The following is a 17,282-nucleotide window of genomic DNA, read 5'->3' as shown; positions in this document are numbered from 1 at the left end:
ACAGTGCTTGTCATTCTCTTCAGAACTTTATAAATGCTCCACACTCCATGTGGTGCCCCTGTTTGTTATACTTGAATAGCAAGAAACAGCACACATTGATTTGCTCAAGGTTTTAGAATTTACCTGCACCAAAGTTTTAACTTAGATTCTAGGAATTTCTTGGCTTTTTCTCTGTGCACCAACCATGAGATACTGCACCTTTCTTCCACATTTTAAGTACAAAATTATTTAGATATTTTCCAATAGTTACAAAGGACACCAAGAGAAAAATGCTATGTTGTATGAAATTTCATTCTCTTCTCCCAACCCAACTTTTCCTTTTAAAATTCTTTTTAAGTTAAATGCAACTATAACTGCATTTGTATGTATTTCTTTCAGATTTGCAACCAACATAATGCTGAGGCTCCCAACTCCCAACAAGTATTTCACAGAATGGCACAAACAGAACCTAATCTGGACCACAACATATCATGGTTCCTCCTTCCATCATACTGGGCCAAAGTGGTTGTTGCATTAATTTCCTTCCTCTGTTTTGCTAACAGCTATGATGGAGATTTTGTCTTTGATGATTCTGAAGCCATTATCAATAATAAGGTTTGTGTCTCCTTTCCCTCTGTACTCTTTCACATAAATGGTCATGGTAAAAGAAGTAGTAAAAGAAATAATTGCAATAGTTGATCTAGGTAGGCCCAAAATATCCCAGTAAAGAGCTTCCATATGAGAATCCTTCTTCTTTTTTTCTGTTGTGTTTTATTTGGCTTTTATTTGCCTTGTTTAAGGTTGACAAGCTGTGATGCTATGTTAATACCTGGTCAAGGGGAGTGGAGCTGCTTTTTGCCATACCAAATTGACTTTGTCTGCTTGTCATCTAAGAAAGCATTACCTACATGTTCAGCAAATTTGGATGTGATGTCTAGTAACGCTTATTCACAGGGTACCTGTATATCAAGACTGCCTATAGATCTAATTTTATGATCTTTTCTAAATCTGTGAGAGTATACAGTAGACTTTTCCAACACCCATTAATGTTAATAGCAGATTCTTTCATAATCTTCTCAGGGTGACAAATTAATAAACCCAGTGAATAAGCTTATTCTAGCATTGCATTACTAAGCGATTGTAGAGTGCAAGGATTCTCCAGTTGTGGTTTGTACCATAAAAATGTTAGAGAAGCAGGGAAAGCTTTGTTTTCATATGCTCCTTCCCCACTTAAACAGTTTTGTTTTTTTTAACTATAGCAGAGTGTTCTTGTGCTCTGTTTTGAAACAAATCATACATGCAATAAACAGTCATTGAAATACTTAGAAATTAGTATGTGACTCAAACCTCTAGCTAAGATTCTTTTGTCTTTGAGGAGTCGATTGTCTTCCATTGCTGAGGCACTTCATAGAATCGCATGTAGCAGTGAATGAGCCTGTACTTATGTTTGGGTCTTGGCGTTACAGCTCTTATGCTGTTCTTGTAGATACTTGTTAAATGTTTGGAGAGAGAAGAACAGGTTAAAAAGAATCATCCTCATCTGTTTTGTTTCCTGAAGCCATGGGGTTACAAGGAAGATTATGGAAACTCATACCACTAGGAACAACAAAATTCACTTTTTCTTGCACAAGATTTAGACACAATTTATGGCAATTTGCCTTTTAGAATCTCACAGAACTACTGTTTGCTTAGACAAATTTATATTATGCTTGTGTAAGTCATCATACCTCGCATTATAAATGTATGGCATCTGCCAAATGGGAAATAAATCTCAAAGCTTCTAAGAGAATACTATGGCCAAATTAAGAACCTGCAATGATTTTGATGATTTATTTTTTTTAAGAACCATTTAAATTGCACAGCTCCTGATAATGTTTAATTTTGCAGTTCAATTTGGGTGATGATTACAATATTTCCTGAAAGAATGCACGAAAGACTGATGTTAAAACAAGACAGGTTGTTCTGTTCATGTGCAATTTCCCCGCTTGTAATCTTTCTACATTTCTTTCAGTCTTTACTTTCAGAATGTTTCAATTTATCTATGCAACACAACAACCTGCACCACGATTATAGGTGTTGGCAATGCTGAAAAATTCAACCAACTAATTGCTTAAACAGATTAATTCATACGTAGTGTGTATGTTGAAAACCGAGACTTATTCTATCAAAATCCTCTATTATTCCCTAAAACATTTGTGACATAGTAAGATATAGATTGAATATATGGAGATACAAAACCCACAAGAAAAATGTGGAGACAATGAGTTTTGCAGTTTAATGGGGAGGGAGAGCATCTACACAGGCACAGTTTATTATTGATTCATATTTAATAGGAGAAGCAGCTGGTGAAGCAATTATGTAGATTTACTGAGCATTACTGTACCAGTATTTTCGTGAATACCACATAGTGACTTTTAAAAAATTTACTATCTCCTACCTACCACCACCCTAGACTTCCAATTTATTTTTTTATTTTAGCAAAAGATACACGTTTAATTGACTTCGTGCCTACCATAGCATGGAACATTCTGTTATTAGTTTTTATTGGGATTCAAGGCTGTTTTCCAGACACTTTCTTGTCATTTTAGTCATTTTAACCAGTACAGAACACTGACTTTTGTCTTTATTTACTAGCTTGGCAAGACAAACAGTTGGATTAGTAGGAGGATCAGACCCAGTGTGTCATTTTCGTAAGCCTCTATATGGAAAAACTGACCTTTCTTGGAGAATTGAACTCTGCTGTCTGTAAGCTGCTTCTAATCAAATATTTAGCAATTCTTTGGTACCTATTTTTAGCTCCTAAAGAGGAAATCATATATAACTTTAGCTATGTCTCTCAGAGCAAACCATTCCTATTTTAGGGTAAGTCCACTGAGTGGAAAAATTAATGTAAGAAACTTTTTCTCACAGAACTTGGATACAAAAGCAAAACACATAACTTAAGATTTTTAGGTTGTATGGAAGTGTAATCTAATCTCTAAGTAATTTCACATATTCAGCTTGCCCTGCTTTTTTCATATGGAAGACAAAAGAAGACTGATTATAGTGAAAAGGGAAATCTAGCCTTGCACACTGCAAATACATTTCCCATCTCAACTTATTGAAGATTATCTGTGAAGACATATTTCAAGAATATTAATATTAAAACAAAAAAAAATCTCTTTCATAGTCATTTCTTTGGCAAACATACTTAAGGAGCAGTGCTGTTGGTTGGAAAAACAGAAGAACCACAACACCCACTGACAGCTGTCCCCTGCAGAGTAAAAAGACTTCAGTAGATGCTGGTGTATAACCCAGTCCCAACGTGCCCCTGGAATGGCAGGCTATATTGATTTAGTGGGCTGCTGGCTGGGCGCACTCCTGCTCTGAGAGTCAAATTATGACCTTTAAGGGTTGCGCATAGTGATGAGGAATAGAACAAGGATTTAGATGCCTAAGGCCAAAATTGTAGTCCTGGGAGAAGAAAGAATTTTTTAGCTATTGCTTGCTTGGCAGTAGAAACATCTGTGAGAGCGCAAAGAAATTTTGCACCTTGATAATTCTTAAGTCCAAATAGGATGCCCTGTAAGTCCTGATTTTTTTTTTAAGATTTTCCTTAAGAATACCTTAACTGGCAGCTGCACTATAGGACTTTTCAAAGGCTGCAGTATTAGTCCTGCTCTCTTCTGCATATTGATTAGTAGCCTGTTAGAGAATGCTTCATTTCATTTGACATTTTTTGACATGGATTTTTAGCATGCTTCCCCCTCCTACTTTTCTTTTAACTGTTGTCTAATACTGGCCACATATGATCAAGTGATAGAAATAAGTCTCTTCTTGATTTTTTTTTTAAATGTCAGAATGTGTTAGGCGCAAAAAGAATCTTATTTTGAATTCAATTTTGTAACAGCCAGTCATCGTGGTCTAGACACACTGTATCTTGGGACTAGCACTGGGTATGTATTCTCTCTTGCCTTGTTGGCAGGTCCAAAGTGCTAGGCAGCTAAAGATGAGATGGAAGGCACTGGATACCATGGGAGGTGCTCAAGGTACTGTAGAAGCAAGTGAGATGGTGGCAGCATTTGAGAGGAACTAGTTAGTGAACCCAAGGGTATTGTAATGTGGAAATCTTCTAAGTAGATGGAGATGTAGGAAAAATAAGACAGAACACCAGACTTTGTAAGACGTTTCATGGATGTAGCAGCCCTGTTTGTCTGCTTACTTGTGTTTGCATTGGCTTGTTAATCTGCTTTGATTAGTCGGTCTCTTGAACAATTCCAAGCGAGAAGGTGGGGTAGAGCAACCTGTGATTGAGTGCAGGTGTAGTACCAGCACTCATACAAAAGCTACTAATTTCCTAGAACAGTTTTGTTCTTAGGTTCTATCTTAGGTGTATTTAACCTGCATGTTTGCCATAGTGTAAATTGGTGTTTAATTGCTCCAGGGAAGTAGAAGCTGGGTAACTAGAAGATTGGTATGTTAGAGTTTCACAGGTTGTCCTCACGGAAAAGTGAGACAGATGCGACCAAGGTCTTTATTTTTTTCTCTCCAAAATGTACATTTCCCATTCAGTAGTCTAGTTGGATTGTATAGCTTTAAGATAAAAGAATAGACTTTTCCTTTGCAGTGTTTTTTTTAACAGTCTCCTACCCCACCCCAAATTTAATAATTCATTATTTTTCTGTCTCTGCTGTTAATCTTTTAGAGCAGTATATAGAGATTTTGATTCTTGGTTTCATGCATTAAGAATTAAAAAAATAAAGCATTTTTATTTGAGTAGTGTCCTGTGTGAAGTAAGGTTTCAAAAAGAGCTAATTGTTGTTTTCAGTCTTTAGTCTCTTTGGTTGCATGCTTTCATTAGGAGCTGTGCTACTGATGCTAGTAGAAAAATAGCTATTTGGAGCACTTTGTAGTGGGCCTCCTTCACAGGATAACCTAGACGTAGGATCAAAGGCTTTTTACAAAACTGTAGGGTAAAGCATTTTTAAATGTGTTTTCTGTCTTAGCTATTGAACAGATTATCAACCAATATGAATACGCATAGCTCTACTAGATTTCATGTAGTTATGCCTACTTACAGAATCCATGCATCTTGACCTTTATGATGACGTGCGTCCAAAGTGTGACCTTCATTGCAAACTTGGGTACCTTGTCAAATGTCAGTAGTGTGTCAGCAAGCACCAGCTATGTCCATGCTAGCATGAGCTTGTATTTGTTGGGACTTGTTTGTGTTAGCTGCTTTGAACAAAACAGAAATGTTAAGTATCTGATGATTTATGATGTTTCCTTTCAGGACCTCAGGGCAGAAACCCCACTTGGTGACCTGTGGCATCATGACTTTTGGGGTAGCAAACTCAGCAGCAATACCAGTCATAAGTCATATCGACCACTGACTGTTCTAACTTTCAGGTGAGGCTTGTCTTCTTGTTCAAGGTCTGAATTTTTTTTTCAACATATATTGGCTCAATTGATTATAGGGAGGAAAGAGAGACTATCTGGAAGGTAATTGGATACCTTTCCTGAATATGTCTTTCCTGTTCACTACCTTATCTCAAATTGAGTTTTAATTTTCAAATGTTTTGTTTTCCAAAGCATACATTATTTTGACATAATGTATTTCAGTGTGCCTTTCAGAGACTGCACATCTTACACTCTTATACTTCAGGACTAAGGGCATCATCAAAGAACTAGGAGGTGTACATTCCCTTCCCAGTATAAGTGGCCGTGCTGCCACTTATACTTTTTCTCTGCTTTCCTGGTGACCTATCAAATCAATCTACTGTGGCCTTATGCCACTAGGTCACCGAGTAGTCTTCCCACTTCTTCCCACTGATATTCTAACTTCAGGTGACTGTGTCTGAGAATTCTAGAGAGAGATGTGTCTGCTTGTACATAAAACTTCCTGGGTTTCTCAAATAACTGAAGGTTTATGAGAATTGCTTCTGTAGATATTCAGCTAATGTTTTTGCACAAAGATCTGAGCAAGCAGTAGACCATGCAGAAATTTGGCAAAGTAATGGCAGAGAGGATCTTTGAGGTCTTGGTCTTAAGCTTCATTATTTCTCCCATTCAATTAAGTGTGGATGAGGACCTAGCACTAGTTCTGTGGTTGTGTCCAGTCTAAACCTGGGACTAAGTGATTGCAGAAGTACTCCAACTCTTAGTTCTCATATTTAAGCAAAAATACTGACTCTTGAGTGCAGTGTCAGTGTTTTAAGTATTTAGTACTGTAAGTCTAATTATCTGTTTGGGCTTTCTTCTCATTTTCATCAAAGAAAAAAATGCAACTGAATAGAATGTGTTAGAGTCCTGAACCTATTAAAGCTTTCAGTGCATTACACAGCAAATACTTTCTCTTTGAAGGTGTCTGTGGTAGATTCCATGTCTAGTAACATCCTGGTTAGTTTAAAGAGCGAACTGGGATGCAGTCATTATTATATCTGAAAATATAGATGAACATGTGGAGATGGTCCATAAAGTTCCATTTTCACAAGTAAGAAACTGGGTTTTGTAATTTTTCTAAACTCCAACATTTATACATAGTACATTTATAATAGGTTAGAGGTTTTTAATATATTTCACTTAAGACAGAGGCAGGCTGACCAAAGGATCTACATATAATCCCCTATTCAAACGTAAGTTTCTGTGTATCTTACCTACTGATGAAAGTATACGGATAATAGCAAGATCTCTCTCCCTTTTCTTCTTCCTCTCCATTTTACCACAGAGTTCATATCTCAAATAAGATTGAACTTTCACTCGCACTTCTTGTTCTAATACTTGCATGAAGCATCTCTTTAACCAGTCTCACAAATCAGTTACTAACATATGCTGACTACTTTCTGGGTTGATACTGATTGTACCCAACTGGTTTCAACATCGTCAGTCAAAATGGTAGGATGTTCTTGAGCTAGAATGTCAGTGGAATAATAGTGTGAGTTTATATTAGTTTCCTCACTGTGCGGATTTAATTAAAATCCATTTGGTTATTTTCACACATAGTTTCTCTTAAGCCCAGGGTTATCCCCCTAGATGGCTGGGTTGTTTACCCACAGGACACTCCTGCATTTGCAGTGTTGAAGTTGCAGTTATGCTGGCCAGAAGTCAATTCTAAGTAACCATAGGTATTATTAGAATAATAGCACTAACATACATCTTTGGAGAGGGTAGATACTATGCTGAATGTGGTATTCCATATGAATACCTTTGAGTAAAGATCAGGACATTGTTTCCAACCAGCTATGGTGGCGTTTGCTGGTATCTTTCAAGCTCTTTAAAATTATTTTGTGTGTATTTGGTTTGGCCCCAGCCAGGGCCAAACCACCACAATGTGTCTTAATATGATCTTGCTATGGGTTGTTAAGGTTTTGTGTTTGCGTATCTCTAACCATTGATGTAACTCCTAGGTTTAATGTTTTTGTGTCTATATAGAATTAATTACTTTTTTGCTGGAGGCTTCTATCCAGTTGGCTTCCATGTCATCAATATAATACTGCATTGTACTATCTCCGTGTTGATGATTGATGTGTTCTCGATATTACTGGGTGGACTGCAATTCAGTAATAAAGGAAGAAGGCTAAACCTGGCTCCAAAGACATCTCTTCTAGCTGCTTTGCTGTTTGCTGTACATCCAGTGCACACTGAATGTGTAAGTACTGAATAATTAGCTTCAACGATATATGTCTTAGAAGTTCTTGACCATCTTGACTAATTAATTCTGACATAGCCTTATACTTTACATGTTGCTTTTATATATCTTAATGCTTCGCTTGGCACATGTCTTATGAGAACAATCAAGTATTATGGCTAGTACATCCAAAAGCTTGTAAATCCACAAGGCTGGATCTTATTAAGGAAGAAAAATTAAATCATTTAAGTACAATAACTAAAGAAGAATAGTCCTAAACTACAGTTTCCCTAATTACTAGATTAAGAATTCATTACTAGAAACATTAGCCCATGAGCAGCCAAGGAGAATGGAAGATAAACTGAATGCAAATGCATTACCTCTTTTCATTTCCATTTGCTTTGATAAAAAGCCAAGGAGATAGAAAATTGAAGTTAAGGCATTACATGAACTCTCTATGTGACTGTATTAGAATACAGCATCCATTTTTTAATCCATAACGTAAGGAGAATACTGGGAACAGCCATGAATATGATTAAAGGACTGGAAATCATCCTGTGTCATGAGAGATCAAGTTTTATGCATATGTTTTTTTAATATGAAGAAGAAGATTAAAGGATTATTTTTCTTTATATGACAGTCTGTAATTATATACATAGGGAACACAAATTTGATAGTAGTGAGCCCTTTAATAGTTCAGACAAAAACGTAACAGTGGCTGGAAGTTGGAGTTGTAAAGATGCAGAATAGAAACATGGCACATGCATATCATCCAATTAAAATACTAGACCTAAGATTAAAATCCTTGGGTGAAAATTCTAACGAAGGGGAAATAGGTCTCTTTAAAAGCCCTTTTGTGCTCATAACTAAGAAAATCTCATGACTTTATGCCAGTGGGCTTGCTGGATGTGGTCTCTGATTGCTTGATCTTGTAATAATAAATAAAATATAAAATAATCACAGTGCTGGAATGATTTTTTTTTTTTTAAGAGTTTGAAAGGACTGAGCTGCTTGAAAAAATACTAACTTTAACTTTGATCTTTGTGCAAGTAATGAACCCTGAGTCTTCAGTGTACCTCATTCTATATATGTGGCACTGTTTTTTTTTTTGTTTTGTTTTTATTCACAATATACCATGCTTTAGAACTTTTTTCCTTTGCTTTGAACATGATTGATGGGGAAGAGGTTATGGACTGCTATGCCTCCCCACTATGACTGGGGATCCAGTATTGCATGTATTGGAAACCCAGTGATGATACAGAGTTATGTATTAGTAACTTGGCACCATTTTTTGCCATGTGGCAGAAACATCCTTCCAATCATTCTCTGGTGTTTGCTTGCCTGCAGAATAATTTCTTTGTGCGAACTTGTGCTAGTGTCAGAAGGCCTCATTGTGTAAGTTCTCCAAAGCCAGTCCTGGATGTTACTGAAGTAAAACAAGTCTTCAGTGCTGTTGATATTCTGACATGTCAAGGAATCTCACTTGAGTCTTGACTTTGTAATATACCTACTACTGACTTGTTTATGAATATGCATAATTTTATTCACCACTGACTTTAAAAGTATATTTAAATTAGCAGGAAAATGTAAATAAGAGCTTGGCCTTGTCAAATGAATTAGAAGTGATGCAGTCTGCTTGCATATGCAAGGTCTGAATATTTGTGGATTCTTTGAGCAAACATTGATAGAGGAGAGTGAAAAGGTAGTATGCTTGCATGCTGTTTCTTTAAGAACCAGAAATGAACAAAGGCCTCTAATAATTTACAAAGTGAATAATAAATCTTGCTTCACTGAAGCAGTTATATTACTGCTATGGTTCTAGCATGAGTGTATGTCAGGCAACATCTCCTCAAAAAGCATTCCTCATGATTTTAAAGCTGCGAGTTTTAAGTATCATGGCACCCTGCTTTTGAAATGAGATGACATATTTTGACAAAATCACGAACAGTACATCTGTTTGCTGCTTTGAATTTTGGAATATAGAGCACAAAACAAACTGTCATGTAAAACAGATCTTGAAAAGTTTAAAGATTTTAGTACCCATGTAAGAAAAATATCTGTCATTTTAAGTAAACAGTGCTGTGTAGTTCTCTCTTCTAAAATAATGTTTATTCTTTGTAACATTTGACTGATGAAATACTAAGTGAAGCATAGGCATCATATACCTGATACTGATTTAAAACTGTATATTTTTGTTTACCCTATTACCAGAAACTATCAGGCCTGATTATGCATTTAAGGTAACATTGTACTGTTGGAGTCATCTGAGGCCATATGTGTGGTATTACACCCTTAATCTCTTTGCTCTAACAAATTGACATATATTTTCAAAATTGTCTCAGTTCACCTTTACTTTTACCTCATTAACTGAAAGCAGCTCCTGAACCAGAATAACACTTCATTATTTTCACCTTTCAAAGCACTCCAAAATTACTGAGTTAATTCTTGTAATTCCTCTAGAGGATAGACAAAAGAAGCAGGGAAGTTAGATGCATAGCTTTGGAAAAATCAAGAAATTTTTGTGGACTGAATTTAGGAGTCCAGCAGTTTATCTTTTTATAGTGCTTAAGTGAAGCTGAGGGTGAAGTGGGAGAAAGTCCCTTTAGTGGATTCAGTTCTACACTCATGCATCCACACTCCTCTTTCTCTAATGATATTTAGAAATAGTTGTTCAGACTTACGTGCACAAATTGCCCTTTTCCTTAGAGCCATTAGTAGGTGTTTTAAAATGAAGATGGAATTTATCTCCTTACTTTTTTCTTTCTGTTCTGCTCACAAAATGGGACAACTGGTACTATACAACAACGAAAGTTTCTGCTTCTGCTCCTTAAATGTCATCTCAAAGCGGATTAAAAAAAAACCCTGTAGCCGTTCTGCACTGCTTCAGAAAGGCCTCTGTGTATGTCTCCTGGGAACATCCCAGCACTCCAGAAACTAGAACTAGACTGAAAAGTAGGGGTTGTTTCCATGATCCTCTCTCTGAATGTAAGCTCTAGGGAAGTCCCAACATCAGGGCCTATACAGTCCCCTGCCAACCCCCTGTGTCACAATTTCCATTAAAAAATCATGATGCATTCTGACACTGGTGTAATTGAGAAATGAAGATCCAAAAATGTTGTATAGTTTAAGAGCTTGAACTAAAGCTTGTTGATAGTCCTGAGAACATTCTTGATTTAAATAGATTGGTACAGATCCGGAGTACAGAAGTCCCAGAATATGTTTCTCATTTTCCTTCACATTAGTACAGATTCTGTTACAAGATGCACTTGGAGGTAGTTCTAATGCAGTCAAGTAATACAGCACAAAACCATGCCAGAGTGGTTTGTTTGGTTGTTGGGGTTTTTTTCATGATTCTGCAGGCTGGAAGCTATTTTTCCCACATGTTTAGACTACAATTTGAAGGCCGACTTGTCTTCTGGAATTGCACAGTCTTGATTTTCATTTCACCAGAGGTGTTGGTTTTGTTGGGGTTCAGGATGTTTGTTAAGAGTTCTACTGAAAGGCAACCTGATGTAAAAAAAAAACATGAATTGCTGAGTTTACATTTTATTTATGAGTCTATATCATTTCAGTGAGGTTTTTCTTAATTTCATAATTAAAGTAAAATAGTTTACCTAGTTGATAGTAAGCAATACCCAGTCAAAATCAGATGTGGTTTAGAACGCTGGGTATCTATCACTAATCCCAGTAAACCATAATGGAAAAACAAATTATGGAGTGATGTTATTTTGTACATTTTACTTTGTCTGTGTGTGTGTATCTTTATTTCAGGTTTTCTCTAATAAAATCTGGTAATCTGAATTTTTATTATTTTTTCCTCTAAGGTTGCCGGGATTGTTGGCAGAGCAGACCTTCTGTGTGCCCTGTTCTTTTTGTTATCATTCCTTGGCTACTGTAAAGCATTTAGAGAAAGTAAGCATTCTATTTGCCCCTTTGATTTTATATTGTCTATGTTTTCTGCTTTCATATACTTCAGTGAAGTATAGCAAAACCTAAAAATGTCAGCTTGATGTGGTTTGAATTTATTATTGTTTATAACCTCATAAAATATTAAAAAAGAAGCCTGCTCTAGCAGGTACTTTCTGTTAGAAGAGCTGGAAGGATTGCTGTCTAGTAATTTATTTTAAGAAAAGCCTGTTTTATAATAGGCTTATTTGTTAAACGTTTTATGGTTTAGAAGCATAAAGAAATATTTTAATAAGTATTTTGGAAATCAAACCTATAAATGTATATTCTTAAATATTTTAGTATACTTTGTGCCATTATGTTGAGATGGTTTAAATGGGAGCGAACTTTAGGAACCTTACTTGTATTTTTAATGAATTGTAAAGAATTATTTATATGAGTAAGCCCTCTGAATTCCTGCAGTATGCAAGTACTGGCATATACACGCTGAATATAGTGTTACAGTTTTTGTAAGACAGCTACATTTGACATGAACAATCCCTTTGTAGATGTTTTTTTCAAGTGAGCTTTTAGATCTGTTGTATTATTTCCTCTGAATGCAGGTTGGCAGTTCAAATGCAGTTGTGGAGAAATTATCTTTGAGTTCTGTTAAGTAAACACACAAGAATACATGAATTCCTGGTTATGAAAATCTATACAGAATGTGCAATCTGGTATCTGAGTGTGCCCTATCACAGGAAGTTTGTGAACCAATGCAGAGCTGTGTTGTGAAGAGCTTGTATAGTACTGCTTCAATAGGCATACCTTGTAAGGTTTAACCAGAGGTGGCAGTGTGTTACAAAGGTACCTGAGCAGGCTTTGGCTGATCTAGCTTAACATAGTCCTAGCATCATAGAGATGACTGTAGGTTGAGTGGTGTAAGTTAGTCCACAGAGAGCTCTTAAGTTGCTGTGAATAGCTCCAGCTAATAGAGTTTAGATTGTTTAAAACTATTTTGTGTATTTCTACAGCTCATAAAAGTTTGATTTAATCTTCCCCCACTTTAAATGATACTTAGAATGATTCCTCTTCAATTCTAATATTTTCTCTCCCCTTTGAGTATGTTTCACTCCTTTCATCTGAGATAATTTCTTGATAAAAATTGGCCTTGGGATCTTGCTTGCTCATTTATTCTTTTCTCACCTATTTTACTGGGCATGATTGTGCTGTCATGTTTCTCCTGCTAGTGCCAGAGGAAAATTAGACAAATCAAAATATTGACTGTATGCTTTCCAGTTTTTTGGTACAAGCAGACCTATATGGCAGGGGTAGTAGTCTTTGCTTGAAGTACTTGAGCTAAACTCTTAGGATGACTGTTGGAGACTTACATAGTACTCTGTAATTGTTGTTATGGAGGGCATCTTGTGAATGTTTAAGAATGTGATGGGTATTCTGGTTAGGAATATTCTGAGTGCTTGCACAACTTGCAAAGTTATGGAAAACTTGCAAAGTTTGGCACCTTTTAGAAGTCAACACCATTTTAATAATATTCATGTACTGAAATTCTTTTTTTTTAATGCAGAAGAAGGAAAATACTGTGATGAAGAGATGCTAAGCAGCACTTAGTATTTTTTTGTTGGACATTACAGCATAACAGGATCAGAGCTGTGTCTCTTAAGCAGATATGCCAAGAAAAAGTAGTTTGCCAGCATAGTTGTGCCTTTTGTCTTTCAGATCAGTTTTTAGTGTTTACTGTCACCTTCACTGCCTGATTTGCCCTCAAGCACTTCTTAAAGAAATTTGAACTTTATCTGTATGCAAGAATTTGTACATACTCGAGTCTCTTCCAAAAATTTCCTCATTTTGGGTAGCTTGGTGACAGTTTCAGGTTCTTGCAGATCCTATCTGGCATGTCCTAAATGAGAGAATGAAAAGTTATTTCCAGCGCTGTGAAAAGCAGTAATGAGTTCTTTGGCAGATCTTGCATGGAGCCTGTATGTGATATTCTTAGTCTTTACTGGCTTAACTTTCAGGAGGTTTACCGACTTTGTCACTTTGTGCATCTAATTTGGACATGCAACTTAAAAGCCTTTTCTCTGTGCTTCTGTGTAGTCACTGGAAAGAGATAGAGTTCTTTTGATGGCTAGTCAGAAAAATAGCTTGTCTAGAGGTACCAAAATCTCTTAGCTGTGTAGAAGCTTAGGGGACCAGGCTTGTGACTTGGGATGCATTTCCATTGTCACTTAAATTGGACAGAAGTGCAGGCAGCTGCTGAAATGGAGCAATCTAGCTTCCTTTTATTATAGATCACAGAGTGAATTAGGTCAGAAGGGAAACCCTGGAGGTCATCTCTAGTCCAACAGCTTAAAGCAGAGTTAACTTCACAGATAGATTGTATGGGGCCTTAGCCAGGTGAGTCATAAAAATCTTCAAGCATGTGGGTTGGACACACAACATATCACCAGTTCACCTCAGCCACTTTTCTTAGGTTATATTCTAACTCATCCTAGCTGTGGTTCTTTACTGGACTTCAGGTTGTTGATGTGTTTCTTGTGTTGGACTCTACACTGAACACAGTACTCCTGGTCTGGGCTCACATGAGCTAAGCAGAGAGGAACAACTGCTTCCCTTGACCTGCTGGGTATGCTGTAACTAGTGCAGCCCAGCATGCATTTAACCTTCTTCACAGCTGAAAAGGCACACTACTGACTCATATTCAACTTGTCAACCAGGAACTCCAGATCCTTTTCTGCAGAGCTGCTGCTTAGGCAATACTGGACTGTTGCAGAGTGTGGATTTTAATTTTCATGAGGCTTCAGCGTGTCATGGTCCCTCCAACCAGCGTCCTTTCTACCCATGTATCTCTGGCTGAACCCCACCAACTACCAAAGCCAGTGTCTGTACTGTAAAGGGCATATACAAAGAAAATGGAGGCTCTCTTTTCACGAGGAGAAACATGGAGAACTGTCATGGTTCACACCCAGCTGGCAGCTGAGCTCCACACAGCTACTCACACAGCTGCCTCCCACCTTCCAGTGGAAAGGCAAGGAGAATCAGGAGGTGGTGGGGAGGAAAGAAAAAAAAAAAGAAAAGGAAAGACAAAGCTCTGTGGGTTGAAATAAAGAAAGAGTTTAATAGAACAATACAAAGAGATACTGAACCACCTTGCCCTCACTCCTGATGTGAAAGAAGAGAAGAAGAAAAAAATAAAATTTGCTATGTCACAGTCATAAGCTCAAAGCCCTCCCTTTTCCCAAGCCAGCCCTTCCTTTATATAGTGGGCATGATGTCAGCATGGTATCGACTACTCATTGGCTGGTTCAGTTACCTGGCTTGGCTATGCCTTCTCCCAGCTTCTTCTGAAGGAAACCACAAACTTGACCTAGCCAAACCCTGGACAAGATGACAAGGGCCAGTGGGTGCAAGTTGTACTGGGATGAGTTTCACCTTGATACAAGAAGTAAATTTTTTACAATGAGAACAATCACTCACTGGAACAACCGCTTCTGGAGATGTGGCCGAGTCCCCATCACTGGACGTTTTTATGACACAACTGGACAGAGTGCTAGGTAATCTTATCTAGGCTCCCTTTCCTGCAAAAGGTTGGACCAGATGGTATTTGGAGGTCCCTTCTAACCTGGGCTGTTCTGTGATTCTATTGCTTGTGTGAAAGTTTTTAGGAAAAGGTAACCAAATATGAGGAAATGCCTGTAATAGATTATGACATTTCAGTAGTTTTATTGTATTAAAGTAAATGCAAAGTTTTACCCTTGGATGCCTCCATTTTGGTGGTATATGTTTCCTTCTTTGGTGAACAGTTCTAGCTATTCACAAATAATAGTATGAATAAGGGGTAAAGACTTTTTCAGCTGAGCTTGACTGCGTAGTTTGAGGGAGTCAAAGACAGCAAAAGCTGTCCTAGTTCCTACTGTATGCTTATCTCACTCTGAGTGTAGATAAGGAAGAAAACATGCATATATAGTTTAAAGTACAGACTTAAACAATGTCTTCTAAGCAGGAAAGAAAAAATACCCTTTCTTCTGAGATTGTTCTCCTTCTGCTGGCAGATCCACAAGTCTGTGATACTGCCAGTGTGCTTTGATAGTTCTAGTCCAAATTAAAAATTGGTATTGCATCACTTTCTAGGTCAGACCACAACAGTAATACATCTGTGGAATAGTCTTTATTAGTAAGAAGGAAAGGGAGAAAACAACAAAAAAAGCCCTCTGTGCATTCTGTTACATCAGGGTTATGTTTCTAATCAAATGTAGCTGCTTTATGATGATCCTATAGAAAAGTGGAATCTACCAGTTTGCTCTAACATCCTGTTTCCTTTTGTCCTGATGATTTTTTATACATTAAGAGCAATCATGACTGTAAGCCTTAGGGGGTCAACTACATGTGTTCTTGCTTCTGGATTTGACTGTTACGCATGTATAGATGCTGGGTTTTTAAGGTGAATTTAAAAAAAATTATTAATAGATGCATGGCAGCATGACTTTTGAAGTACTTAAAAAGAGAGGGTACAAGTCTTAAGGACTTCAGGATTTGTGGCCTGCGTTTGTATTGCCTTTCAAATACAGCTACTAAAACGTATTTGGTGCCAGTTTCCTTTTACTGATGAAATTTGAGTAAGCATCAGATTAAAACAAACATTCAAAAGCCTGAGTTGATGCTACTGATGTGGTTGTGTCCTCAATAACATACACTGTTTTATCACTAGCAGCACTTCAATGCTACTATCAGACAGATTATCTAAGCATTTCATAAAGAACCTGATTATTCTTGCAGCAAGGTAACATGAGGTTTGTTTACAGTTAAATTCCAGAAATCTGGATTTCACTAGCGTATTATAGTTATTGGACTGTCATTCTTGGCCTTTTGTAAAAGAGTCATGGAGAAGAGACTAGTTAGTGCTTGTTTTCACCTTGTGTTTAAGTCAATGAGTGTAAAAACTTTTTTTTTTCGTTGGAAGTAAGGACTCAGAAAATGTCTGAGGAGGATTTGGGCATACTGTGGGGAAAATGTATATAATACTACAAGCAATATGGAGCATCAGAAAAATATCTGTGTTAGACTTCAGAAACTTCCAAAGGAAAATAATATTGTGTAAAGCTCAAGATATACTGCAGCTTGTTTGCCTGATGCGGTTTATTTGTGGGCATGGTAGGGTTTTGGGTAGATGGTTTCTTTTAGCTGGTATCTGTAGGTTTTTGGTTGGTTGGTTGTTTTTAAGTATAAGCATTTCACACACTGTGTGGGCTATAGTTATGTCTTACTGAAGTTTTGGAATCCTGTTAGTTTTTCTCAATGTGCAGTTTCTGATGTTACCATCTTTGACAGGATAACATTTATGTTTTCAAGGAACTAATATGTTGTTCTGGTTCTGTCCTGCTGTTTTAAAACACAACTGTGGGTGCAAATCTGCTGCATAGGCTTTGGAGACAGCAAGAGCTGACAACTCTTTAGGTATGTTCTAGATGGAGCTGTAGGTTATTAACATTGTTGAATTTTAATGCAGCTTCTCTGAGAATTCATAGGGTGATTTAAAACTGTTGTAGTTATTCATTTTGCCTTCTTTTCTCCTCAGCTTTGACAGTGATCCAGTTGCATGTGTTTGCCATCTGCAATCACTGAGTGATATAAAACGATGAGTTCATGATTTGCTTTATGTGAGTAATACTGGCCTAGATATTAAACAGGGGATCAACTGTTGGCTCATATGCTATGATATCTAAAAATTACTTTGTTCTGGTTGCGTGTTTCCATTTTGTTCTGCTCTGTGTAGTCACCTGTTAATCATTTACTAGTT

At 37.0% G+C, this 17,282-nt stretch overlaps 1 protein-coding gene across 1 annotated transcript in view; it reads left to right on the top strand.

The window, feature by feature from the left end:
• The first annotated feature begins 363 nt into the window (after positions 1-363).
• TMTC4 (transmembrane O-mannosyltransferase targeting cadherins 4) overlaps positions 364-17,282 on the top strand; it is a 52,720-nt gene continuing 35,801 nt past the window's right edge. The window contains exons 1-4 of the mRNA XM_054383235.1: positions 364-594; positions 5,252-5,367; positions 7,390-7,606; positions 11,410-11,497. Coding sequence (XP_054239210.1) covers positions 364-594; positions 5,252-5,367; positions 7,390-7,606; positions 11,410-11,497 — 652 coding nt within the window. The remainder of the gene's footprint in view (positions 595-5,251; positions 5,368-7,389; positions 7,607-11,409; positions 11,498-17,282) is intronic.

The sequence above is a fragment of the Indicator indicator genome, chromosome 1, assembly GCF_027791375.1.
Source record: "Indicator indicator isolate 239-I01 chromosome 1, UM_Iind_1.1, whole genome shotgun sequence".
NCBI lineage: Eukaryota > Metazoa > Chordata > Aves > Piciformes > Indicatoridae > Indicator > Indicator indicator.
The sequence above is the reverse complement of the archived record's forward strand: the minus strand, read 5'-3'. Positions and strand labels throughout refer to the sequence as shown.